This window comes from Narcine bancroftii, chromosome 2 (assembly GCF_036971445.1).
Source record: "Narcine bancroftii isolate sNarBan1 chromosome 2, sNarBan1.hap1, whole genome shotgun sequence".
Taxonomy (NCBI): Eukaryota; Metazoa; Chordata; class Chondrichthyes; order Torpediniformes; family Narcinidae; genus Narcine; species Narcine bancroftii.
In genome coordinates, this window is record NC_091470.1 from 83765628 (window position 1) to 83793385 (window position 27758).

The 27758-nt window shown below is 41.3% G+C and overlaps 1 protein-coding gene across 2 annotated transcripts in view; it reads right to left on the reverse strand.

Annotated features, from left to right (window-relative positions):
• Positions 1 to 27758, reverse strand: part of plekhd1 (pleckstrin homology domain containing, family D (with coiled-coil domains) member 1) — a 91716-nt gene that overhangs the window by 57114 nt on the left and 6844 nt on the right. Inside the window, exon 3 of one of the 2 annotated variants that reach the window (XM_069915274.1) lies at position 26991. The exons of the other annotated variant lie outside the window; for it this stretch is intronic. Within the exon in view, the coding sequence (XP_069771375.1) occupies position 26991 (1 nt within the window). The remainder of the gene's footprint in view (positions 1 to 26990; positions 26992 to 27758) is intronic. 2 annotated transcript variants of the gene reach the window in all.

The window sequence follows — 27758 nt, forward strand, 5'->3', positions numbered from 1 at the left end:
TCAAAAACAGGTGCAAAAGTCCAGGCTCAAGTGCTGATAAAGATCTTTCAAAGATTGGATTTGGAGCCCTGCAAGAACTTTTGGTTTTTACATGCAGAGAGAGAAAAAATAACAAACAGGATTCTACTCTAAGACAGAGAGAGAGAGAGAGAGAGAGAGAGAGAGAGAGAGAGAGAGAGAGAGAGAAGTCAGTTCAACAGCAGCAATTTAGGCTGCAACAAGTCAGCCTTGTTGAAAAACCCCATTTTGAAGACGGGTTGTGAGTTCCGAGTTCAGCCTGTTGAAAACCCTTGTGGTCCTTGTGGAAATGGCTGGCTAGAGTGTTTCACCTGAAATAAGGGAAATGAAAGGAACTCTGAGGTGACCTGGAAGAAGAGGTTATTATTTGGAAAACCCATGATGGGGCAAGTTTCTTCAGCAAGACACTGAAGTTTGTGTGTGTGTCTAACGAGCAACAAATCTCTTTCTGAAATGGAAGAAAACCTTCCTGAGCGGTAACCAATTACCTTTAACCACCAGAGCCTGGTGGAGGTTCATAAATGTAAAATTCAGTATAAAAATTGCCTGATACTAGTGAAGTTGCAGGAGTGAGAAGTGAGATTGAACTGTGAATCAAAGAACTTTTCTGTATATAACACATTACATATATGTGCACTTAGAATTAGAAGGGGGTTAAGTTATATTAAGAAGTTAGAGTTTGAGCCTGTTTTTTATGTTTAAAGAAAATTAAAATCAGCTTCTGTTTAAGTAACCATTTGTCTTGGTGAATTTCTATTGCTGCTGGGTTTTGGGGTCCTTTGGCCCCGTAACAATGTTATCAATGAAGGGGAAGTCATCTTCTCTCACTGTGCCCACCTCACTTCTCTGCTGGAACAACACATCAGTTTCACACCCCCAGCTGTTCTGATCTGAAGCCTTGCAGCTTGTTTTCCACTGTATGATCATCCACTCCCTCTCGAAGGCCATAATGGACCTTCCCCCATCCTAACCGCAGTGAGTCCTACTCCAGAATCCAACCACACTCAGAGGAGAAAGGTTTCTCTTCAGGTCACTCTGAATCCTCAGATCTCCAGAACCCACCCTCAATTTAATGGACCCATCACATCTCCTTAGCTCCAGCTTCTCCGTTACTGCAGTCACAAGATAAAAGAACAGAAGTAGGCCATTTGGCCCATCGAGTCTGCTCCACTCTGAGCTAAACCATTCTCACATCTAGTTCCAATTTCTAGCCTTTTCCCCTCATCCCTTGATACCCTGACTAATTAGATACCTATCAATCTCCTCCATAAACTCCCCCAATGTTTGGGCCTCCACAGCTGTGTGGCAATGAATTCCACAAATCTGTGACCCTCTGGCGAAGGAAATTTCTCATCTCTGTTTTAAATGGATACCTTCTAATTCTAAGACTGTGTCCTCTTATCCTGGATTTACCACCAAGGGAAACATCTTATTTACATCTACTCAGTCCAATCCTTTCAGCATTCGAAATGTCTCTATAAGATCCCCTCTCACTCCTCGATTCTTTAATGAATACAGTCCAAGAGCCAATAAACAATCTTCATATGTAGGCCCCTACAGGAATCATCCTCATAAATCTTTTCTAAGCTCTCTCCTTCTAAGATAAAGAACCCAAAACTGCACACAGTTCTCCAAATAAGATCTCATATAGCCTCATCAGCACCTCCCTACTCTTATACACTATTCTTCTTGAAATGAATGCCCACATAGCATTCGCTTTCTTTACTGCTGATCCAACCTGATTGGTAGTTCTTTTTTTTTTATTTTTTATTTTTCACACCATAAATCACATTAGCCGTGATACACATTTTTTTCCTTTTCACACATATACAGTGACATTTTCTCCCCCCCCCTCCCTCCTCCCAGCCCACCCCCCACCCCCCCTCCCATCCATTTTAGGTATACAATCTAGGATACATTAAACCAGTCAGATAATGTTGTCACTCAACAAAAAAAAAACACCAGAAATTCTACTGAGTCCATTCTTTTCTTTCCTTCTCCTTCCATCAACTTAGGTAATGATTGTCCCTGGTAGGTTTTCGCTATCGTATTTAATGTAAGGCTCCCATATTTGTTCAAATATTTCAATATTATTTCTTAAACTATATGTTATTTTTTCTAATGGAATACATTTATTCATTTCTATATACCATTGTTGTATTTTCAAATTATCTTCCAATTTCCAGGTTGACATAATACATTTTTTTGCTATGGCTAGAGCTATCTTAACAAATCTTTTTTGTGCATCCTCCAAATCAATTCCAAATTCTTTGTTTTTTATGTTACTTAGGAGAAAGATCTCTGGATTCTTTGGTATATTGTTTTCTGTTATTTTATTTAATATCTGGTTGAGATCTTCCCAAAATTTTTCTACTTTCCTGATTGGTAGTTCCAGGAACCATTCTCCACTGGACTCTCTCAGTCTGAAGGTCAGGAAGAAGGGTGTAGTCACTATGATGGGGTTATACCACAGGCCTGTCAGGAACAGGTATGTCATCAGATCATGGAAAGACGTGAAAGTGGCAGAGTGTTGAAGTGGATGATTATAATTCAATATTGACTCAGATTTCCTAAGTCATTGAAGCTTTGATAGGACAGAGTTTGTCAGGCACAGCCAGGAGAGTGGTCTTGACACAGTATGTGAAGACTCCAATCAGGGAAGGGGGTCACACTATGCTTTGTATTCAGAATTGAACCTGACTGGGTGAACAGATAAATTTATTTTAGTAAAGCCTTTGACAAGGTCCCACATGGGAGGTTAGTTCAAAAGGTTAAGAGACAAGGTATCCATGGAGAGGTTGAAAACTGGATTCAAAATTGGCTGTGTGGGAGAAGACAGAGAGTGGTAGTGGATGATTGCTTCTCAGATTGGAGGCCTATGACTAGTGTTTCAAGCCCAGAGGACCCAACAGCAATAGATATTCACCAAGACAAATGGTTACTTCAACAAAAGTTGCTTTTAATTATCTAATTAACATGAAAATAGAATCAAACTTTAACTTATCTCTATTGACTTATTTAACCCCTTTCTAATTCTAAGTGCACGTGTATGTAATGTGTGTGTAAGTTCAGAAAAGTTCTTTGGTTCACAGTCCAATCTCACTTCTCATTCCTCCAAGTTCACTGGTTGCAGGCAATTCTTATACTGTGCACAGAATTTAACATTTATAACGTTCATTATGCTTTGGAGCTTGAAAAGTAAATGGTGACTGCTCAGGAAGGTTCCTGACGGTTTTCAGAGAGAGATATTTGTTGTTCTAGGACATCCAAAACTGATGTACTTCCATCAGCCACTCCAGTGTCTTGCTGATAAAACTTGCCCAGATGATAGTCTCTTTCTTTCAGGTCACCACAGAGTTCATTTTTGTTTCCCTTATTCCAAGTGAAACATTAGACAGCCAGTTTTCTCCTTTTGCATGAACCACAGGGCTTGACCAGTCCGTCTTCAAAAGGGGGCTTTCCGTAAGTTTGCCAGCTTGTCCTGTTCTAGTCCCAGCTACTTCTGCTGGCTGTAACACTGTACAAGTGGTGTGTGTGTGTGTGTGTGTGTGTGTGTGTGTGTGTGTGTGTGTGTGTGTGTGTGTGTGTGTGTGTGTGTGTGTGTGTGTGTGTGTGTGTGTGTGTGTCTCTGAGAGAAAGCCTGTTTTACTCTCTCTGCTTGCAAAGCTACATGACCCTCTTACAACAGCCAGCTCTCCTCCAGACAATATGCGGCTCCAACAAGCTCTTTCATCAGTTGCCTTTTATAAACAACAATCCATTAGTGACGTCTCTTGAACACTCTTCAAAGCTCTTGCAAAACCTCTGAGGCCCTAATATGTCTAGCATGGGACAGAGCTCCAGTATTTTAAATAAGATCTGTTTTAAAGTGTTTCCATGTAACCTTACCCAAACAAACCTTTTCCAATTTATCTCTCAAAAACTTATCTGTATATACTCTGTCACACTAGTATTAGCCTCAGGGATCGATGCTGGGACCATAATTGTTTATAGTCTATATCAATGAGCTGGATGATAATGTGGTAAATTGGATCAGCAAGTTTACTGATAGCACAAAGATTGGAGGTGTTGTGGACAGCGAGGAAGATTTTCAAAGCTTGCAGAGGGATCTGGATCAATTGGGAGGAATGGACCAAAATACAGTAGATGGAGTTTAATGTGAGATGATGCATTTTGGAAGAGCAAACCAAGGATGGACATATAGAATAAATGGTAAGGCAGTGAGGAGTACAGAGGAGCAGAGAGATCTGAGAATGTAGATACATTGTTCCCTGAAGGTGGTGTCACGGTGGTAAAGAAAGCTTTTGGCATCTTACCCTTTATAAAAGTATTGAGTACAGAAGTTGAGATGTTATGTTGAAGTTGTTTAAGATATTGGTGAGGCCAAATTTTGAATATCGTGTGTAGTTCTGGTCAACAAACTACAGGAAAACAATAAGATTGAGAGTGTAAAGATGATTTACTAGGATGTTGCTGGGTCTTCAGGAGTTAAATTACAGGGAAAGATTAAGGACTTTATTCCTTGGAGTGAAGAAGGAGGGGAGATTTGACAAGAGGTTTCCAAGATTATGAGAAGTATAGACAGAGTGGATGTGAGTAGGGTTTTACCACTTAGATTGGGGGAAATAAATATGAGGAGTCATCTTTTTAAGCTAAAAGGGGAAAGGTTTAGGATGAACATTAGGGGAAAGTTCTTCACTCAGGGAGTGGTGGGAGTGTGGAATCTGATGTGGTGAATATGGGTTCGATTTTGAGTTTTAAAAAGATTGGATAGATACATGGATGGGAGAGGTCTGTAGGGTTATGGAGTAGGAGCACGTCAATGGGACTAGCGCAATAGTGGTTGGCACCGACTAGAGGGCCAAATGGCCTGTTTCCTGTGCTGTGGTGTTCTATGGTTTTATGATGAGACTGGACCTCGGTTGGGGGAGGTGTGGAATGTGCTAAATAGGGGAGGGGCATCATAACAGTATTTGGCAGGAGCAGAGGAGAGTAGATTGGGAGAATCTGTACTGGGTAAGTCCACATCTGATAATGTGGGAGTCATGGCCAGTCGAGCTGGAGAGAGTTCAGGACCAACGTTCCTGTGAGGAAGAAAGGCAAGGTTGGCAAGGTTTTGGAATTGTGGATTAAAAAAATGTTGCAAATTTAGTCAAGAAGGAAGAGGAAGCACATGTGAGGTTTGGAAGATGAAATCTGGAGATCTAAAAAAGGCCCACGAAATGTCCTTGGCAAAGAGGAATAAGGAGAATCCTAAATGATTTTAGACATACAAGAGGGTAGGACCATCAAGGACAAAGCAGAGGTTATGCCTGGAGCCAAGAGGTGGGGGTACTCAGTATTCACCAAGAAGGTGGAGGAGAGTAAAATCAGGGAGGAATCTGTTGATATTGATATCAAGGAGGAGGTGATTAGGTGATGCTGATGTGACGATTAATCCCGGTGCTGATTAACTCTGCTGTGGATCCATGTTTCTCAATGTGGCCACTGGGTTAGCCTCACTCCCCTTTTGTCACACTCCAGTCCAATGGCATCATCCCCACATCCAAAGGTGATGTTCAGTACTCTGACCATCTCCTCCTCCGTTTCTGACACCATGTTTATTTTACACTGCTGGGCCGCTTATTTACTTTTCTCTTCTTTTCATATTATGTTTGTTATATTCCTGTCAGCGTGCTTTCCGTACCTGGATGCTGCAGCAAAGAAGCCTTTCATTGCACCTGTCAATTCCTCCTGATTTGAAAATAAACTTCATTCATTCATGCAATGTGTCCAATATCCCAACCTTTACTGTTATGTAGCACCCTCTTCTTCAGTGAAGACAGAATAAACTCCTTGTCCGATACTTTAACCGTGTTCTGCATATCCTTGTACAAGTGCCCATTTTGACCTCAATTGCAACCCTCTGCCGACAAAGCAGCCAACACCTGCATGACAGCATCCGGTTGTTGTGCCAGGGAATGACCATCTCCCCAAAGAGCAAGCACAACCCCTCACACTTGTCATTCAAGGGCATTATCTTTTCCAGATCCCTCACCATCAGTGTGCTGACATTTCCATGGACTAAAACTCAAATGGACCTGGCACGTGGTCTCACGACCACTAGACTCTGAGTCTCCTGAAGTGAGGAGGGGCTCAGACCCAGAATGTCGATAGCCTTTTGCTTCCTTTGGAAGCTGAGTTTCTCTAGCAATTTTTAAACGAACAGCATTTTTTATTTGAGACACAGCACAGTAACAGGCCCTAACGGCCCGTAAACCTGAGCTGCCCAAATACACCCAAGTGATTAATTAACCTACAAACACTGTGCATTTTTGGAACATGGGAGGAAACCCATGTGGAAATGGGGAGAATGTAAATACTCCTCACAGGCACTGGTGGATTCGAACCTAGGTCGCTGATGCGGCCACATTGTTGCTGAGTTAACCTCTATAAGCTAACCATATTCCCCTGTGCTGCCAATAGGAAATAGTGGAACAAGAAGGGGGTGGAGGGGAGGGGGGGTTACCTGATATTGTAAAACGAAAATTGGGGTACAGGACCAGCCATTGTGATGTGTTGCACCTCCTGTTTACACGTGGCCTGACCCTGCCAAACTAAACAAGCCTTTCAGCCCCTGCTTGCCTGCCTTGTGTGGTCCCTTCAGCAGATCTCAGCCAGTTGCAATAATTTCCTTTCTCTTTTCTCCACTTACCCAGATTCTCCTACAGTATCCCCAATACTACTACCTTGAGGCAGAAAGTTCAATCCTTTACCCTTTCCTGGGGCTCAGGAATTGCCAAAGGATGTAACATCTGTAGAGCCATGGGGTTCTCCAGCATGGATAACAAAGCCCCCAGGCCCAGCTTTCCCAAGGCAAACAACGTGTCCCCCAGCTCACCCGCATTAGACCCAGACTCCTCCACTCCCCTCTCATCCACGAGGTTATCCAAGTACTTCGTAAAGGAAGCGAACATATCTTCCTCCAGCACTGAGGCAGCTCATTTCATAGGCCCACCACCCACTGAGTGAAGAACTATACTCTCACGTCCCTTCTAAATCCCAACCCACTCACCTTATAATTATGCCCTCTTATCCCACTCCAGGAAACAGACTGTCACTATTCACCCTATCAATGCCCCTCATGATTTTATAGACTTATTAAGGTTCCCTCTCAACTTCCTGTGCTCTATAGAAAACAGACCTAGATTTTCCAGACTCTCACAGTGTAGAGCTCATTGAAAGAATCAAAGACTTGTTGATCCAAACCAAGGCTTTTATTAGCAAAAGACAGGAGCTCTTCACAGGTGGCCGACCAGTCCGGAATGATCCGACCTGGCTAGGGACACAACCTTTTAAGGCCCAGACAATAGGTGTGGCTTAGCTCTCAGCCAATCGCTGTAAGCACAGTCTAGATACAGTAACTATATACACTATGTACATTGGTGATAGATCTATACTATCACACACAGTATCTCAACTTCTCCAATCCTGACAACTTTTCCAATCTCTTCTGGGAACTTTTAATATCGACAATCTGCAGTTCCAGACTCCACTGCAAGCAAAAGAGCGGTCGTATGGCAGAGTGTGAGTTGTGTCTAGGTGGTACCAGGCTGGAGATGTGAGATCACTATAGGAGCAGAAGTAGGCCAATCAGCCCATTGAGACTGCTCCGCCATTCTATCATGAGCTGATCCATTCTCCCACTCAGCCCCATTCACCAGCCTTCTCCCCGTAACCCTTGATGCCCTGACTAATTGAATACCTGTCAGTTCTGCCTTAAATACACCAAATGGCCTCAATTCCACAGCCACCTGTGGCAACAAGTCCCACAGACTCACAATCACTCTAACTAAAGAATTTTTTTCGGAACTCTGTTTTAAATTGATGCCTTTTTATCCTGAAGTAGTGCCCTCTTGTTCAAGAATCCCCGACCATGGGAAACATCCTTGCCACATCGACTCTGTCTAGGCCTTTCAACATCAAAATGCCTCTACAAGGTCCCCTCTCCTTTCTTCACACCAGTAAGTACAGTCTAAGAGCCCATCATTTGTTCCTCATATACTGACCCTTTCATTCTTAGCCTCCTTCTAGTAAATTGTCTCTCAACCCTCTCCAACACCAGCACGTCTTTTCTCAAATACAGTGCCCAAAACTGTACACGGTACTCCACACGAGGTCTCAACACTGCATTATAGAGTCTCAACCTGACACCCTTGTTCTTGTATGCTATCCCTCTTGATATGAATGCCAACATGCATTCACCTTCTTAACCACTGACTTGACCAGAAGGTTATCCTGCACGAGGAGAGGTGGCATGGCTCAACATTGGGTGACAAGATTTCCAATGTTATAGCATATACAATCCCAAATAACAAGGCCACATCAAGTTGCTGTGGACGAATACTGCAGGGATCAATACAAGGAGGAGTCACAGAAGCAAGGTCACACTCTGAACCACATTTGCAGCAGGGATCTATTTATAGAAAATCACATTAAACAGAAGCAAAACTAATAAGCTTTTCATCTTTCCTTTTGAATGACGCTGCAGCAAGGCCGGTGAATATTGGCTGATTCCCAACCCTCCATGGCAGGGAGCCCTCTCTCTCTGCGAAGGGTGAAGCCGGTGATGGACTGATGTGGTGACTCACTCAAAGCGTGGCTGCTGCAAGCCAATTTATTTAAGGAGCTAAATCATTCTGCTTGTTTGAACAGCCACTGCTTTTTTTCTCTCTTGCTGAGAAGAATCAACACCTCAAACCTCAGTTTAAAGGGAAAACCACTGCCCGCAATCAAAAGCTGAACCACAGCTCAGCAGCTGGATAAAGTGAAAACATAACTTCAAACATGTCGGGAAGCTGTCATCTACGGAGAGATTAAAGGTGCTGACGTCTTAAATCAACCACAAAGAGCAGACATGGTGGGGGTGGGGGGGGGGGGGGGTGAATGGGATGTTCCTTCATCAGAAAGGTTTGCTGACTTGAGATATAAGCTCTGCTCCTTTGCAGATGCTGCCTGACTGGGCAAACATGTTCTATCTTATTTTACAGCCCTTGATACTATCTGGGACCCAGCACCTACCCCCAGAGGATCAGGACAATTAAAATTAAAACACAGAAAACTACAGACACCGTGGTGTCAAACAGTGTCCTTAAGAGAGCAAGGATAAAGATACATCACCAGCGTTTCAGGCTTGAGCCCTTCAGCAAGGGGATATAAAGCTCATAATAGCAATTCTGGACCTCCAACATGTGCTGTGGGTTAATTATCTCATTAGTGCATACAGAACAACAATACAGGTTATCGATGAAGCCATATACCCCGAGCCATAGTAGCAATATTAATAAAGGATATTAATGGATGTTACCCATAGAGAATGACTGTAATCAGCCTCCATCACGTCTCCAACATGCAGGAGAATGGGACCCAGCTCCTCATTTTTCCCCAAGGGGTAAAATCTCTCAGCACCCAGTCACTCCTGAGAATCTTGGGTTCTCATGGAACAATGTGGTCTATCCAAGGAGTGATAACTTGCCACAAAATGGAAATATTCACTTTAAATAGTAAGTGAAACTCGTCCGCTGTATGTTGCAGACCTCCCTCTATCTGCTTATCCCAGACTACCTCCTAATATTAAAGAGAGCAACTGGCACATTAGCTTCAAGGGGTTAGATCCAGGACCCCCCCAAACCTTTTAGACCATCGACCCCTTCATGGAATCCTTGATCCTTCATGGACTCCCAGGCATGGGATCCACCAGTAGGGGGTTGGTGGTGCCGAACAGGGGTGGGTGGCGGTCCAGGACAGGGAAGTGGTGGTGCTAGACGAAGGTGGTGTCAACAATGGATGGGGGGTGGTGGTGCTGGACACATACCTCTTTCTTCTCTGCTCCGTCCATCCTCCCGTTTGCTCTCAACTTATTAATATAATGATAGTGATCATGTTTGCATGGCCACTAGCAAGGCCTTGATTATAGTTACTGTTTAATTAGACTTGGGTATCAGCAGGGAGCTGACACACAGTATATGAGATGTGTAATGGAGGCTTGCAGCCTCATGGCTGTTTACATCAACTTTAAAGAACCTTTTCCTTCATCTATGTGTTGTCTAAGAACTCACACATATGAATACAAGATTAAACATGGTGTCAGAAGTGGGATGAAGCAAATTAGAAGGAAATACTTTAAAAGGTAAAATCTAAAGTCAGCAACTGATCAGTGAAGAGAAGCTAACACAGTGAAAAATAGAAGGATTACATCCACCAGTGAAACTTCAGCTGATAGGTAATGTGGCTGAAAATTGGAACAGATTTAAACAGCATTTTGGATTGTATTTAGTGGCAGTCGGTGCTGACGAGAAAAGTGATAAAGTGAAAGCATCAGTTTTCTTTCATGACGTGGGTGATGAAGCCCTGGAGGTGTATAATAACTTCACATTTACTGCTGAAGGAAACAAAATGAAATTGGAAAAAATAATGGAACCATTTGAGGTATACTGCATCCCTAAACGTAACGTGACATTTGAGAGGAACAGATTTTTCACATGTACAGAAAACAGAAGAAAGTATTGATCAGTATGTGATTGAATTGAGAAACAGAAGCAAAATGTGTGAATTTGGTGGATTGACTGACTCGCTAATAAAAGACAGACTTGTTTGTGGCATTCCAGATAATAGTCTAAGGGAAACACTGCTGAGAGAGCAAAATCTAGAGCTGGAAAAAGCCATAGCACTCTGAAGGGCTACAGACACCAAAATTGCAGGCAAAAGAGCTGTTCAGTGAAGCTAATGTGGATGCAGTGAACAAGAACGGACATAAATTGTTTAACAAAAAAGCACACAAAAGTGGAAAGACTGACACGGCCAGTGAACAAAAACAAAAGGGGCATTCAAAAGCCATGTCATCGATGCAGTAGGCAACACCTACCAAAATAGTGTCCAGCATATGGTAAAACATGCTATATGTGCAACAAAAGCAACTATTATGCCCGTGGCTGTAGGAACCAAGTGCAACAAAGCAAGGTTCATGCAGTAGATGAAAGGGAGATAGAGGAATTCTATGTAGACGTTGTGACTGAAAACAAGAAAGAAAGAGACTGGATGTTGAGATTAAAAGTGAATGACAAACACATTTCAGTTAAATTGGATACTGGAGCACAAATTAATGTAATATCAGAGACTGATTTTAAGAAGATTAGACCAAAACCAAAGATGTATGGAACAAAAGTGAAGGTGACAGGATATTCAGGTACCAATATACCAGTGCAAGGAGAATGCATGGTCAAAGTGAAACACAAGGACAAAGAGCGCTTGCTGGCATTCATCATGGTACCAAAGGATGTACTAGGTTCAACAGCCTGTGAGAAACTGATCCTGGCAAAAAAAAAGTCCTCATGTGGAAAGCGAAGGAGAGACAGTCTATGATGAACTCATGAAAGAGAACAATGACCTATTTCAGGGTCTAGACTGCCTTCCAAGAGAATACACGATTAGGGTGGATAAACGTGTGCCATCGATAATACATCCATGCAGAAAAGTTCCATTTGTGCTTCAAAAGCAACTAAAGACAGAGTTGGACAGGATGGAAAGCCTGAACGTGATTCAGAAGATGGATGAGCCAATGGAGTGGGTGAGTTCACTCGTTGTTGTGGAGAAAAAGAATGGAAAGCTTAGAATTTGTCTGGATCCAAGAGATTTAAACAGCGCAATAAAGAGAGAACACTTTAAGCTTCCGACATGTGAAGAAATCATGTCACAATTTGCAAATGCAAAGTTTTTGAGCAAGTTAAATGCATCATCAGGATTTTAGCAGTTAAAATTGGATGAAGCAAGTTCAAGACTGCACATTCAATCGTCCATTTGACAGATACAGATTCCTAAGGTTATCATTCGGAAATGCCTCAGCTCCTGAAGTGTATCACAAAACTATCCATATGGTCTATGAGCACCTGGGCAGAGTTGATACCTCAATGGATGACATCATAGTCTGGGGAACCATGAGAATAAAACATGATGAGAAACTAAGGAAACTCCTGGAAGCCACAAGGAAAGCAAATCTGAAGCTGAACAGAGAGAAATGCCAGCTCGGGGTGACAGAACTAACATTTGTAGGAGATATTATTGGCAGTGAGGGCATCAGAACAGATCCCAGAAAGGTGTCTGCTATTGGGAACATGCCAAGGCCGCTATGCAAAAAGGACATACAGAGGTTTAATGGAATGGTCAACTATATGATTAAATTCATATCTACCCTTTCAGAAAAGATGGCTCCATTGAGAAGACGAACAGAAAAGAACATTGAATGGGAGTGGAATCATGAGTATGAAAAGTCATGGAGCGAACTAAAGAAACTGCTCACAGAGGAACCAGTTCTGAGGTTTTACGACCCAGCGAGACCCATCAAGATATCATCAGACGCATCACATAGTGGGCTTGGTGCAGTTCTTCTGCAAAAATATGATGACTGGTAACCCGTTGCGTATACATTACACTCAAAAACAGATGCGGATATGCGATACGCTCACATTGAAAAGGAGCCTGTGAAAGGTTTCATCAGTTTGTGTCAGGACAAGCGATCAGTGCAGAGACTGACCATAAGCCCTTGAATGCATTGTTCCAAAAGCCATTAAATTAATGTCCACTTAGAATACAAAGAATGATGATTAGGCTGCAACGCTATACACTGAGTGTAATGTACACTCCAGGTAAGGTAATGTACACAGCAGACACGTTGTCTAGAGCTGTTGACATGAGAGAGCCTGCAAACACCAAAATAGATGAAGATGTGAATGCCTTCACAGACATGATCACAGTGCAACGCCCTTATCAGATGCAAAAATGGAGCTCATAAAGTCAGAGACAAAGAAAGATATAACACTGAGACAACTGAGAAAAAACATCTTGGATGGATGGCCCAACATGAAGCAGGACTGCTCACCTGACATTGCAGAGAACTGGAACTGCAGGGCGGAACTATCAGTGGTTGAAGACATCATTTACAAAAGAAGCAAAATCCTTATCCCAAAGAGTCTGAGAAAAGAGATGCTAAAAAGAATCCATGGAGGACATCTCGGAATCAAAAAGTGTAAAACAAGAGATTGAGAGGTGATGTATTGGCCAAGAATCAACAATGATATAACAAATGAAGTGTTGAACTGTACAATATTCCAGAAATATCAAGCAAGCAATCCTGCAGAACCACTAAAGCCACACCCAGCACCATACAGACCTTACCAGAAGGTACCGCTGATCTATTCAAAGGGCTATCTTGTAGTCACAGACTATTGCTCCCTGTATCCAGAGGTGTGTAAACTGAACACCACCACTGCAAATGCTGTAATAACAGGTATGAAAGCCATATTCTCCAGACATATCGTGGAAAGCAAGGTATTCACAGACAATGGTCCACAGTTTTGCAATTTAAGTTTCAACATTTTTCCAAAGAGTGGGACTTTGTACACACCACGTCGTCTTCAATTTCCACAGTCCAATGGTCTAGTGGAAAGATCAGTACAGACAGTGAAAAGACTAATGAACAAGGCAAAAGACAGTGGAACAGACTTCTAACAGAGGATGCTAATAGACTGCACAATGCCACTCGAGTGTGGTATGTCACCAGCACAACTCCTTATGGGATTAGGCTAAGATCAAACCTACCCATTCAGGAAAACCTCCTAAAAACAAAAGAGGGGGAGAAAGTGAGGAAGTTCAAAGAACAACAGAAAGAAAAGCAAATGTATTACTTTGACAGAGGAACAAAAAAACCTACCAGAACTCTACACCGGTGACCAAGTGAGGCTAAAAGACAAAACAAACTTATGGACTCAGAAGGGAACTGTCCTTAGTGAAGTCCAACCAAGATCATACACCTTTCAGAAAAATGAAGGTGCTCTTCTGCAAAAAAATCGTCGAGACCTTCAAATGGGACCAGCCACAGTAGATGGAAAGACGGATACTGTTGAACAACCTGAATGTATATCTGAGAAGACATCATCTGAGGCAACAACTCAGAGTCAAGGACAATAAATCAGGAGATTGTCAAGACACATGAATCCTCCTAAGAGACTCAGTGAGCAAATTTAAAGCCTCCTGTTATAGAATGAAGTAGTGCTATCTTATTCACTCTTCAAGTTTTAGTGTATGTAAATGTGAACACACAAAACAAGTTTTAAAAAATATTAACAAGATTGATAATCATGAAAATACAAGTTCTTGGTGTTAAAGTAAAAATTCAAAGTTATACAAAGAAAACATGTTAGTTAAAAGTAAGCTACTTTTGTTTTAAGAAAGGGAGATGTAATGATAGTGATCATGGTTGCAATGCAACTAGCAATGCCTTGCCATTTGATTATAGTTGGCTGCCAGCAGGGGGCTGACACACAGAGCAGGACACACAATATGCAGATCTGTAATGGAGGCTGCAGCCTCATGGCCTTCCTCACAGTGATGTTTACAACAACTTTAAAGTAAAGAATCTTTTCCTTCATCCATGTGTTGTCTAAGAACTCACACATATGAATACAAGATTAAGCAATTAAGAGGCTGAAGCCAAATACAACATGGTGGCCTCCAAGGCCAGCTCTCACATGAGATTGGCCATCCTTACCATAGGTGCTATTTCCATAGATACACCCCTGCTTTTGACTGCAAAAGTTCAATCAACCTTTCCCCCAGCATTCATCGATCCTTTGGATAGTCCCATCAACCATCAGGGGTCGATAACGACCATTTTGAAGACTCCTGGGTTAGAGCATGAATGAATGTCACGTTTATTATCATCAGGGGGGGATGTCACATGATGCAGTAGAGTCAGGAAGTGAAAATACGGTTCTCCCAAGAATTAGAAAAAAAAAGTTTAAATTTGGCAGAGACCAAAACCAAAGTATTGGAAACTGTTTAAGGACAGACAAGAAGTACTGGGGGGGTGGGAGAACATCGCTTGCCCATCGGGAACGCACCAAGGAGAATGACAAAGGACAAGAAGGAAGGCCTACCTCGCAGATGGATCTGGGCGCTGAAGTACGAGCTCCTCGCTGACTGATGGGGGCTCCTAATGCGGCTATTCAACTAGTTGCAGGGACATTGCAGCTGCAGTTACAGAGAGATGTCAATGAGGGAGAAGAAGCGCCACGCGCGCAGGACAAAAGAATAGGAGGAAGCTGCTGGAGAGGGTGAGCCTCTGCAACGCTACCAACCGAAGAAGATTACGTGACTGAACCTCAGGGCAGCGATGAAGGTGGTGAAGAAGATTATGGTGATGAAAAAAATACTCAAAAAGAAGAAATTACTCAATCCATTTGCTACCAGAGAAAATGGCAAATTTATAAAAACACAGGGGCTAAGTGCAAAAGCATTAATGTTTTCTTTTGAGAGACAGACCAATGTCATTATATTTTTTAACCATGGTTGCTAAATTTTAATCAACAGTTAATGCAAGATACATGTGAAGAGGGGAGAACAGAACATCAGATTTATAGTCAGATTGAATATATGACATCATGAAGATCTACCGGGACCAATGCCTGAAGAGGGTGCACAAAATCAGTGAACCGGTGCGGACTCGAAAGGCCAACATGGCCTGTTTCCGCTCCGTAAATGGTTATATGGTTATATATGGTTATCAAGGGAGCTTAAACAAGTAAGAGTGGACATTCAAAGTCAGATGATAAAGTTAAGAAACATTATGAAATAGTGAACAGGATTCAAAAAGGATTTGAAGATATGGAGGAAAGAGTTAAAAATGTGGGATTTTGTGTGTAAAATGTTCAGGACAGAATAAGTAAAATGGAGAATTCAACTGATGCACTCACTGTTGTAAATAAATTGTGTGAAAAAGTGGACTTGTTAGAGAATTTTAGTAGAAGGAACAATATCAAAATTGTTGGTCTTAAAGAAGTCAATGTTGAATTCCTGAAGTTCATGGACAAAATGAATATGATGGTGTTATTGAAATAGAAAGAGCACCCAGGGCTCCAAAACCACGACCGTTATCAGATCAAAAACCACAGTCTATACTGATAAAGTTTTTTCATGATCAGGTCAGGGAGAAAATATTAGAGCTAACAGCGAAACAAGCAAAAGAGAGAAAGAGAGCAATGGAAGATCATGGAAATAAGATCTTCTTTTATCCTGATACAAGTTTTGAGTTGTTGAAGAAAAGAATTCAATCCGGTAAAGAACACCTCATGGGAGAAAAGGTTACAAGTTCATTCTACCGTTTACCACATTTTCAAAATGATTATGAGGCTGCCCAACTTAAATTTATTAGCTCATTGATGGATTTGGTATGGCCTCCTAGTTGGGCTAAAATTGAGATGGCAAGTATTTCTGAATTTGAAATACATCAATTTTTGTTTAGGTGGAATATGAATTTGTTACAACAATATAATGTGCCTATACTAAAACATTGAATGAAGTTATGGATAAAGAAAAATAAAATGATAGGTTCTAGGGGTAAATTATTGGCTTTGACTCCGTTGTATAATAATCAACTTATTTCTTTTTCAATACATAATCAAAGTTTATTGCATTGGAGATTTAAAGGTGTGAAAATTTTGGGAGATTTAAAGAGGGTAAGTTTTTATCTTTTAATCAGATGAGGGAAGATTTTGGTATTGATAAGAATTCTTTATTTCTTTATTATCAAATTTGATCTTTGGTAAAATGTATGTTTGGTAGAGATATGATTTTACCTAAAATGACTAAATTTGAGACTTTTCTTATGAAGGTACCAGAGAAGGGTTATATTTCATTTATGTATCAAATATTACAGGATGGTATGGATAAGAAGGGTTGGGATAGATCTAAAATTAAATGGGAAGCGGATTTATTTTTTCTTTTTTTTAAAAAACTATTTAAAGATTTTATCACAGGAATAAAAAGAAAAATTACATTTAAAGAAAAAATATAAAATAAAATAATATAATTACAATACAACATTAATAACCTAACTTAATTCAACCTAACCCCCCCTACATATACAAGAACTAAAAAAAATCTATATAAAAAACCCACCCTTCCCCTCCCCCAAAATAAAGAGTGAAGAATTAGTAAAATTAATAATATTATATATTAAAAAAGCACACACAAAGAAAAAGAAAAATATGACAAATAAAAATAATTTAAAAAAAGATTTATCAAATCTAAAATATCACATCTAGGAACATACTTAAATCAAACTTAATTGCATATACTTAACAAATGGAGTCCATTTGTTAAAAGACATCTTATCTTGAATTGAAAAAGATATCCTTTCCATAATTAAACAAGACTTCATCTCTAAATACCACCTATCCAAAGTTAGTATACTTCTATCTTTCCAAATAGATGCTATACATTTCTTGGCCACTGCTAAAGCTAAATAGATAAAAGAAATCTGATAATCATTTAATCCTAAATCAATTAATGATTGCATATTCCCTAATAAAAATATATCAGGGTCTAATACAACACAAATATTATATAATCTATTAAATATAGATTGAATACCTTTCCAAAACTGTTGCAATCGGTCACAAGACCAAACAGTATGTAAAAAAGTACTAGCTATCTGATCACAACGAAAACAACAATCTGACTTACTAAGACCAAATTTTTTTAATTTTTCTGGTGTTAGATATAATTGATGTATAAAATTATAATTAATCATCGCTAATCTAGCATTAATCAATTTCCGAATACTATTTTGACAAATTTCCATCCAGGCTTCTTCAGCTATTGTAGAACCTAAATCTTTTTTCCCATTTCAACTTATCTTTATCCCAATCTTTCTTACTTTCATTTTCTTGTAAAATACAATACAAATCAGATATATACCCCTTTTCTGGTATTGAAAGTACATATTTCTCAAAACTAGTTTTGGGCAATAAAGTCATTTGACGACCACATATTTGTTTTACAAATGATCTTAACTGATAATACACAAATACAGAATTTCCACTAATACCAAATTTCTTTTGTAATTCCTCAAAAGAACAAAAATGTCCTTCAAAAAAACAATCAGATAAAGTTTTTATTCCTTTCCTTTCCCATTGTTTCAAAGTGATATTGGAGACAGTAAAAGGAACAAGTTGATTATTATATAATGTCAATCGGGTTTTATTTTTTCTGAAGAGGATTGGTTAGATATCTGTTATGATAGTGTAACTAGATTGATAAATGCACGCAATGATTAATTACAACTTTTTACATCAATTATATTTGACACCTGAAAAATTAAAAAAATATGGTTTTAATGAATCAGATTTGTGTTTTAGATGTGGTGATACGGTTGGAACTTTTCTTCATGCTGTTTGGTCATGCATACATATACAATCTTTTTGGAAGAAAATTCAATCATTTTTAGAATATCTGTATAAGATAAATGGGATATCTGCACAACTTCAGGGTAGAATTTAACAAGCAGATTACAAGGCAAGAATTTTATCTGATCATTCTCCTTTATTTTTGACAATAACAATGTTGGAGAGAGAAGAATTCATTTATAGGTGGAGATTTAATTCTATGTTATTAAAAAGGAAATATTTTTGTGAATTCATTAGCAGACAGATAGTCATTTTTTTAGACCAATAATTATTTTATTTTATGGGATGTGAAGAAACCATATTTAAGAGGCCAAATAATGATATACTTCTAAAATTAAGAAGGATGACATGAAAGAAGTAGAGCAATTGGAGGTAGAGATAACAAATTTAGAAAAAGATTTACAAAGGCTAGTTAATGAGGAGAAGCAGAGATGGCTTATTATTAAAAAAATTACAATATAATACTTTATAAACATTTAGAACAGAAAAAGCGATAATGAGAACTAAACAGGTATTATGAATTGGGTGAAAGGACACATAAGGTTCTGGCAGTTAAAAACAGAACAAGTGTCGAGAACAATTATTGCAACTAAATATGATTCTGTTTTAATTACTTATAAACCTCAAGAAATTAATGAAAATTTTAAATAATTTTATACAAAGTTATATCAATCAGAATCTTTAAATGATAATAAAATAGATTTTTTTGTCATAAGTAAATTGGCCTGTATTAAACTTGGAAGATCAAAGGGGAGTTATGTGCTCCATTCACCCCAATAGAGGTGAGAGAAGCATTGAGCTCATTGCAAAATTTTAAGTCTCCAGAGAACAGCAGGGTATCTCTCTCCTCTTATTAATCTTTAGACAACAAGCTGGAACACCCACTTGCCAGCCATTAAACTTCACCACCATTCCCACACGGACAAGCCTTGTCTTCCTCCTTAGCCATTGCCAGGATGAGGCCAAATGTAACCCAAGGAACAACACATCAGATTCCTGTGCCGCAGGCTCAAACCCAGCAGCATGAGCGTGGAATTTTCCAATGTAGATCACCCCCACCCTGATCTTGATACAGTTCCTTTACCTGCTCCCTTTCTCACTTTTCTCTCAAACCTTCCCTTCCCTGAATCTTCCTCTCTCTCCCACCTTCACCTGTCTAGTATCCTGTCACTTCAGCCCCTCACCCCCATGTAATGCTCGATAGCTCCCCTTCCTACTTCAGCCCACGACCCACAACACTGACTGTCCGTTCTTCTCCCCAAACACTACCTGGCTTACAAGGTCCCTCCAGCCTTTTCTTTGGTTGCTTGTGATCGCCCAGTCCTGATCCAATGTTCCCATGTCAAAGATTTAGATTTCGACAAATGCAGCACTAACAGGCCAGTTCGGCCCACGAGCCCGTGCCGTCCAAGTTACACCCAATTAACCACCATCCCCAGTACATTTTGAAGGGTCGGAAGAAACCAGAGCCCCTGGGGAAAACCCACACAGACACGGGGAGAACTCCTTACATACAGCACAGGATTCGAACCTGGTCCCAATTGTTGGCACTGTAAAGGTGTTGCGCTAACGGTTATGCCAACTGTGTCCCTCCGAGGAAAGGAAGGTTGAAGGTTGCCTGGGTCTCCTAAGTGTCTGCGGCATGAAGATACTAAGGGCTCTCAGCACCTGGGCACAACTGCCTCATTTGGCACTCACACAACAGTCGCTGCCCACAGCTCCCTGGGTCAGCGCAACACCTCAGAATTTACTGGGCAGGAGGCGCGTACATTCCAGCCGAAGCAGAACCATCTCCCAACCCGACCCACCTCCCCTAGACCTGCTAGTCCAGGCTGCTCATCTCAAAGATCATTAGGCATCCTGTACTCCACGGTCCTCAATGCTGCATATTTCACAGGAGAGAGTTTTTGGGTCAGTACTTGTATTTTTAGTTGCAGCTAATAACCAAGGAAGTGGCACATTTTGTAGGGCACACCACAGGAGGCTGCCTGGCAGATATTGCAAGGTCGCTGAAGATAATGGCTTGTGACGATTTACAGCAGTGGGGATGGAGAGCAAGACTGAGCAAGCAGACCAAGCCTTGGCTGCAGAGGTGAACCTCACTCACCACACCCAGGAATTTGTCCCCTTGGACAAATTCCTCAGCATCAAATAAAGTCCCCACAGCAAGCAAACAAGGCACTCAGTCAGAATCCACAGGAAAGTGAGGCCATTCAGCCTATTCTTCTTACCCTGGCTTTCACAGCCTTGGGAATGAATCGTGCCACTCACGGGGATGGTCTACAACAAATGGGGCTTTATAATGGAATGCTCAAGAGAGCTGGAGAAACTCAGCAGGTCATTCAGCATCGACAGGAAGTAAACATTTCAGGCCTGGGGCTCGTGGAAAAAAAAGGTAGATGTTGAAATAAAGTTGTGGGGAGGAAAGGGGGAGGAGAGGAAGGGAGGAGGAGCACAGGCTAACAGGTGAGAGGTAATAGTGGATACAGGTAGGAGGGTAGAAGGTGATGGGGAAGAGGGCAGAGAGCTCGGAAGGGTAGCTTTCTGATACGAGAAGGAAGTGTAGGAGTGGCAAGCTGGAGGAAGGGAGACAGGGCCGGAGGGTAAGAGAGAGAGGTTGGGGAAGGGGGGTGAAGTGAAATTGGAGGTCAATTTGATGGGTTGACATTTCTGAGATGTATAAACAGGGTCAATCTGGCTGAGAGCAATGAGATGAGTGAAGGGATTTGCGGAGAGTTGTGGACCACAAACAAATTGGAAAGGGAGCCACGGTCAGTTAATAGGAAGTAGTGCCTGTCCTATAGATTAGACAATTTCCAAGCTGGGCTGGTGCAGTGCACACTGATTGGCTCTAACTGTGGGACACACCACCCTATCCAACTGGTGGCTACTTCTACAGGCTCCTCTGGCAGATCATTCCAGATTCAGACAACCCTTGGAGTGGGAAAAAAATGCCCCTCAGATCCCTTTTAAATCTCACCCTATCCTCATTAAATGCAAGCCTGCAAGAATCGTCGACCGTGGAGAAAAAGTGTGTGCGCGTCCACTTCATCCATGGCCCTCATGATTTTATAAACCTTTATAAGGCCATCTCTTCTGCCTCATTCTCTCTGGGTAACAAAGACCCGCTCCTTATAATTCATGCCCTCCAGTGCCAGTAACATTCCAGCTAATCCCATTTGCTCTCCTTGAGGTCACCCCTGTGGCAGTCCTTCAAGTGTGGTCTTACCAACACCCTGTACAGATGAATCATGAGGTCCCAACTTTTGACCTCAATACCCCATCAAATGAAGCCACGCATACTAAATGCCTCCCAGTTCACCTGAGTCAGCCTTTTCAGGGAACTGCAGACCCATATATCTTAGACTATCTCCAGGGCCCTACCATTCACCGTGTAAGTCCTCCCCTGGTTTGACCTTCCAAGGTGCAACATCTCACACTTGTCAAAGTTCAATTCCATTTGTCATTCTTTAATCCAAATCTTGGATAATTTTCCTCACTGCTCATCACACCATCATTTTTGGTATCATCTGTAAATTTACCATTCAAGTTCACTACGTTGCCATCCTAATGGTTAATGTAGATGACAAACAGCAGTACCAACACCCCTGCATCACACCGCTGGTCACAGGACTCCACTCAGAGAAACAATTTTCCCCCTACTGACTCCTTCCACTGAGCCAGATTTGAATACAATCATCAGTTCTTCCTGGATCCTATATGATCTAAACTTCCAGCCAAGCATGCTACACAAGAACACGTTGGAGTCCATGTATACAATGTCCACTGCCTTGCCTTCACCAATCCACTTCATCACCTCTTCAAAAATCCCTATCAGATTCGTGAACCGTGATCTCCCATGCATGGATACCTGCGTTCTACCATCTGTAGCCGATCCAAATGTTGGTAGATCCTGCTCCTCAGAATCTCCTCCAGCAATTTTTTGACCACTGACAATAAGTTCACAAACCTCATACTCTGGTTTTTCCTTGCTGCTCTTTGTAGAAAACTGCACTGCACCACCCTCCTGTCTTCCAGCACTTCACCCAAGGCCAGAGTTGCTGTAAATATCTCATCAAGTCCTCAGCAATTTTTTCCCTCACATCCCACAAGGTGCAAGGATACATTTCATCAGACTCTGGGGATTTGTTGGCTTTAATATGTTCCAAGACTGCCACTACCTCCTCCCTGAGGTAGTCCAGCACCTCAGCAGTCATTTCCTCCAAACCTTGGCTTCCATGATCTCCTTCACAGTAAAAAACTAATGAGGTATTCAAAATCCCACCCATCTCCTGCGACCTCGCACAAAGACGGCCATGTTGATTCTTTAGTGGAACCATTTCTCTCCCTTTTACATTTAGTTTTCTTGGATTCTCCTTTATCCATCTCGTGTCCTCTCTTTGACCTCTTAATTTCCCTCTTAACCACCCTCCTAGACTTCTTGTCCTCATCACAAGGGATTCACTTGGTTCAGATTTCTTAAAAATCACAGAAGCCTCTTCCTTTTTCCTGACCAGATCCTCAATCAACTAGGGTTCCTTGAACTTGCCAGTCCTGCCCTCACTCCAACAGGAACATGGAATGCCTGAACTCTTGCCATCTTATCTTTAAAAGCCTCCCACTTTCCAGCCACTCTTTCCCTGCTGCGAACATTCTGTCCTGATCAGCTTCTTCATCCTCCTGCCTAATTGCTCCAAACTTGGCCTTGTCCCAACTTAAGACTTTAATGTGCAGACCAGTCCAATCTTTCCGCACAACTATTTTAAACTGGTCCCAAAGTGCTTTCCCACTGAGATTTCAGTCACTTGCCCTGCCTCGATCCCCAAGAGAAGGTCCAGTGTTGTGCCCTACCTTGCAGAGCCCTCAATAAATTGATTGAGGAAGGTCAGTCTCTTGGACTCACTGAACAAGTTCCACCTGAGCTTACCCTTTGCACTATGGGTGCCCCAGTCAATACCAGAGACCCTATCCTTAAACATTCTCTCTTCCAATTCCCATCGACTATTGGGGGATGGGAGGTGTGGTACTATGATACAGCCCCATCAAAATGATCATTCCCTTCTTGTTCTGCCCAGAGAGCTTCACTGGACAATCCCCCAGAATATCCCCTTTGAGGAGTTATTATGCCTTCCCTCAACAGAAAGGCAATGCCCACCTTTTACCTGTCCCTCTATCACACCTGTAGCACCTGTACACCAGAACAATGAGCTGCCAGTCTTGCACGTTTCTCAGCAATGTTACTGCTGTGGCTGTAATATCCCAATGTCTGCCCTGAGTTCATCTGCTTCGTCTGTTACACTTTTTTCTTCTTCTACCCTCCCGACCTGGCCATCACTCACACTTTCCTTCCTTCTATCAGAGAGCATCTTTCTCTGTAGAGCGGCACGGTTAGTGCAACGCCGTTACAGTGCCTGCGATCGGGGCTAGGGTTCGAAACTTGCACTGTCTGTAAGGAGTTAGTACATTCTCCCCGTGTCTGCGTGGGTTTTCCCTGGGGGCTCCAATTTCCTCCCTCAGTTCAAAACGTACAGGGCATAGGTTAATTGGGTGGCGTGGACTTGTGGGCCGAAAGGGCCTGTTACTGTGCTGTTTGTCTAATTTTAAAATTCCCAGACCTCTGTCCCTTGCCTCTCTCAAATCTCAGCTTGCTCTCCTTCCCCTATCCAACCTGTACTCCAGCTCATGCTCCTCCCTATCAACTTCCAGCCTGTGGTCCTTCCCTTCCCCTCCCTCCCCCTTTTATTTGGGCATTGGCACATTTCTTGCTATTCCTGAAGAAGGGTTCTCAGCCAGGTGTCGACTGTCCATTGCTACCACGACTGCTGCCTGACTTGCTGACTTCCTCCAGTTCTCTGAGTGTGACCCACAAGGTCCTGCTTCTCCTTTCCCTCTTCACTTTATACCCATGCCATCAAACATCCCCTCTGATCATCAGTCCTGCCATCAGCAAGTCTCCACTAAATTGCTCAGCTTTAACCTCCCCCACAACCCACATGCTCCTTGAAGAACAATCCTTCTTTCTTAATCCCTTCTCAGCTGCACCCTTGAGGACTTTAGTGTTCATCCTATGGCATGAAGTCCAGATTAGAGCACATTGCCCCAAGGGAGACATAACCAATAACCCCTGCCCATGATCCAATGTTAACACAGCTTACGATGCCAAGTGTCTCCTTAAGCATTCTTGCCCTGATCAACTTGCCCTGGAGGGGCTGTATGGTCAGGAACCCCAATAGTTATTTTGGGAAATTCCCTCTTCTCAAACTTTGCTGACCCCATTGAAGAGATAAACACACTGTCCGACCCTGGTGGGGACACAGATCACTGCGGACAAACACTCTGAATGTGGAGATTCTGATCATCACTGGGACCCAGGGGGATGTCGGGACATCACTGGGACTCAGGGATATACAGGGCTGGTGACTCTCTCCTCTGGGAGGTCAGTCCACTGACTTCCCAGACCCTCAAGGGTTTCCCATGGGAGCCGTCAAGTTGGATGACTCAGACCCAGCATTTCTTGATACTGTCCATCAGACCCTGCCCTTCCCACCCCAGCCCACTCATCCTCTGCCAACATCCACAGCTACATCCCTTCCCCGGCACCTCACCAAGAGGAGAGCTCACGTGTGCCATGGGACCTGCACACAGTTGGAATTTGAGCACCCAGAGAGGGTGCAGGAAAGCCAAGTCAATGAGAATAAAATTTGGCTGGTTATTTTCGATTGCAGACATTGAAGGTATCCTCCAGCGGACTGTTTGGGAGAGGATCCCAACAATGAAAGAATGCATTTCCAAGTCAGGATGTTTTTTTAAAAGGGGGCGTGGCCATACGAAGGACTTAGAAAGACATGTTTTGGTTGAGCTCTCCTTGAAGAGTATCAACAAGACAGTTAAAATCTCAAAATCAAGAATTTTTTCCACCAAAAATGGATAAATCAAATGCCAAGAGATCAAGGCTGCAGAAAGCAAAAGCCTGAAAGGGAGTGGCGTAAGAGTGGCCTCAGGACTGGTGGGCCCTGGAAGAGCTGGGGAATTGAGCCAAGAACTAAACATTATCCTGGAGAAAATGGAAAACTTGAGCAATTGATTTACAGGCGTCAAAAATGTAATGAGAGGCATGACTCAGAGGATGTCTGAAATTAAAGAAATCATTGAGGATTTAATGCAAAGAATGACCCAAGCAGAAGTAGACTTGGTAAATACACAAGATAAGCTAAAAGCTTTGAAAACAGATGCAAAGAAATAGGAGTTAGACAGACAAGGTCTGTTGGACAAGATCGACCACGTGGAGAATTTTAGCAGATGAAACAATGTTCGAATTATTGGACTGAAAGAAGAGATTGAGGGGAAAGATACAGTGAACTTCTTTGAAATGCTGGAAGAAGACAAATTCAACGAAAAGCTATGTATCGATAGGGCTCACTGGACCTTTGGAACCAAGACACCACGACCGGTCCTGGTAAGACTTTTGAGTTACCAGGAATGGGAGACAATTCTGGGAGCAGTATATGAATACTCTAAGCAAAATAATGGCCCGCCCAAGATTGACCATGAAAAAGTGCTATTTTCCAAGATTTTAGTCCTTCTTCGATTAAGCAAAAGAAGGAGTATGATGATGTAAAAAGACAATTGTGTTCTAAAAACTTGAAATATTCGATGATATATCCCGTGACTCTGTGGAGGGTCAAAATAGCAGAAGGTAATCAGTGATTTTTCAAGACTAAGAACTGCAAGGTTTCTGAAAAGTCTAAGGTTGCCAAGGAAGATGACTGTGAAGAATGTTTACAATGGGACTAAGTAAAAGTTGTATTTTTAAACTGTCTTGCATTTATTGTTGAAAAGGAAATTTTATTGACCTCAAGAAAGAGTAAAAACTTGGGAAAAGTAGTTGCAGGGTGAAGACTCCAGTCTAAGGAGGAGAATGGCGCCCGGAGAGGAGTATCTATAAAAGATGGCGCTAAAGGGAGGGGTTCTTCTTCCTCAAAGGATTCTGAAGGCTTTTCTCATGGGATTTCAGGGTTTCCTGTTTGCATTGCCATCAGGGCAGGGACATTGTATGTGTTTTTTTTTTAAGTGGAAAGATCATTCTATTATTTAGACAAATGAAAAGGTTTTTTTTGTTAAACAATATTTGTTTAAAAATTGCTATGGAAAGAATGTTAACATTTATAGTCTTAATGTAATGGGATAAATGGGACGGTGAAAAGCCCATTTAGTTCTTGGCACACCAAAAAAAATTAAAGGCAGATGTAGTCTTTCTACAAGAAACACATCTTCCCAAATTTGAACATGCTAAATTAAAAAGATAATGAGTGGGATAAGTCATATCATCTTCATCTGGCTCAAAAGCAAGAGGAGTAGCTATTTTAATTAATAAAAATATACCAATAATTATAGAAGAGACACTGACTGACTAAACCAGAAGATTTGTAATGGCACATTGTAAAATTTATACAGAATCATGGACATTTCTGAATATTTATACATCAAATTATGATGATGAAGCCTTTATAAAGGATTTTATTTTTAAAAACAACAGAGGGAAGACAAAATATGCTGGTCAGGGGAGATTTTAATTTCTGTTTAGATCCAATATTGGATAAATCAGTGAGAACAGTAACGAAGGCAAACACTGCAAAAATAGCACTATCATTTATGAAGGATTTATGTTTGATTGATATATGGAGGCAACTTAACCCTGTAAAAAGAGACTATAATTCTACTCAAAGGTACATGATTCACATACAAAGATTGATTTGTTTTTAATGTCTACCCAGTTAAAAAGAGGGGAAAAATTGAATATTTTGCAAGACTTTTATCAGATAATTTGCCATTAACTTTAACTATTGCGATAACGAACAAACAAGAAGTGTGTACAGATGGTATCACAATATCACTGTTGAGAAGGAAGGACTTATGTGAGTTTATTAAGAGAAAGATAGAACAGTTTTGAGACTAACCTTTTTTATACTAATAATATCTTTTTAATATGGGATATGTTATCTAAGAGGACAAATTATTTCATACAAAATAATCTTAAGAGATATAAGCTACAAAGTTGAATGCTTTGAAGATACAACAAAACTGGCAAAAAAATATCGAAGAATGGGATTAAAAGAAAAATATAGACTATAAGAGAATAAAAAATGGAGATATAACCCATTACAAATGTATAGAACAGAAAAAACTATATTAAAAGTTAAACAAAAATATTATGAATTACGAGAACGGATACACAAAGTTCCATTTTGGCAGGTAAAGGCAGGGGAGTCATCTAGGTTGATAAATGCAATAAAAACAGAGGCTGATATTATAACATAAAATAAAAAAGAAATAAATATTTTATACAAAGTTATATAAATCAGATAGAGAACAGGTTGCTTTAGATGCCCCTTTCACAAGATAAGAAATTGGGAAAGCTTTGGGTACTTTACAAGCTAATAAATCTCTGGAGGAGGATGGGTT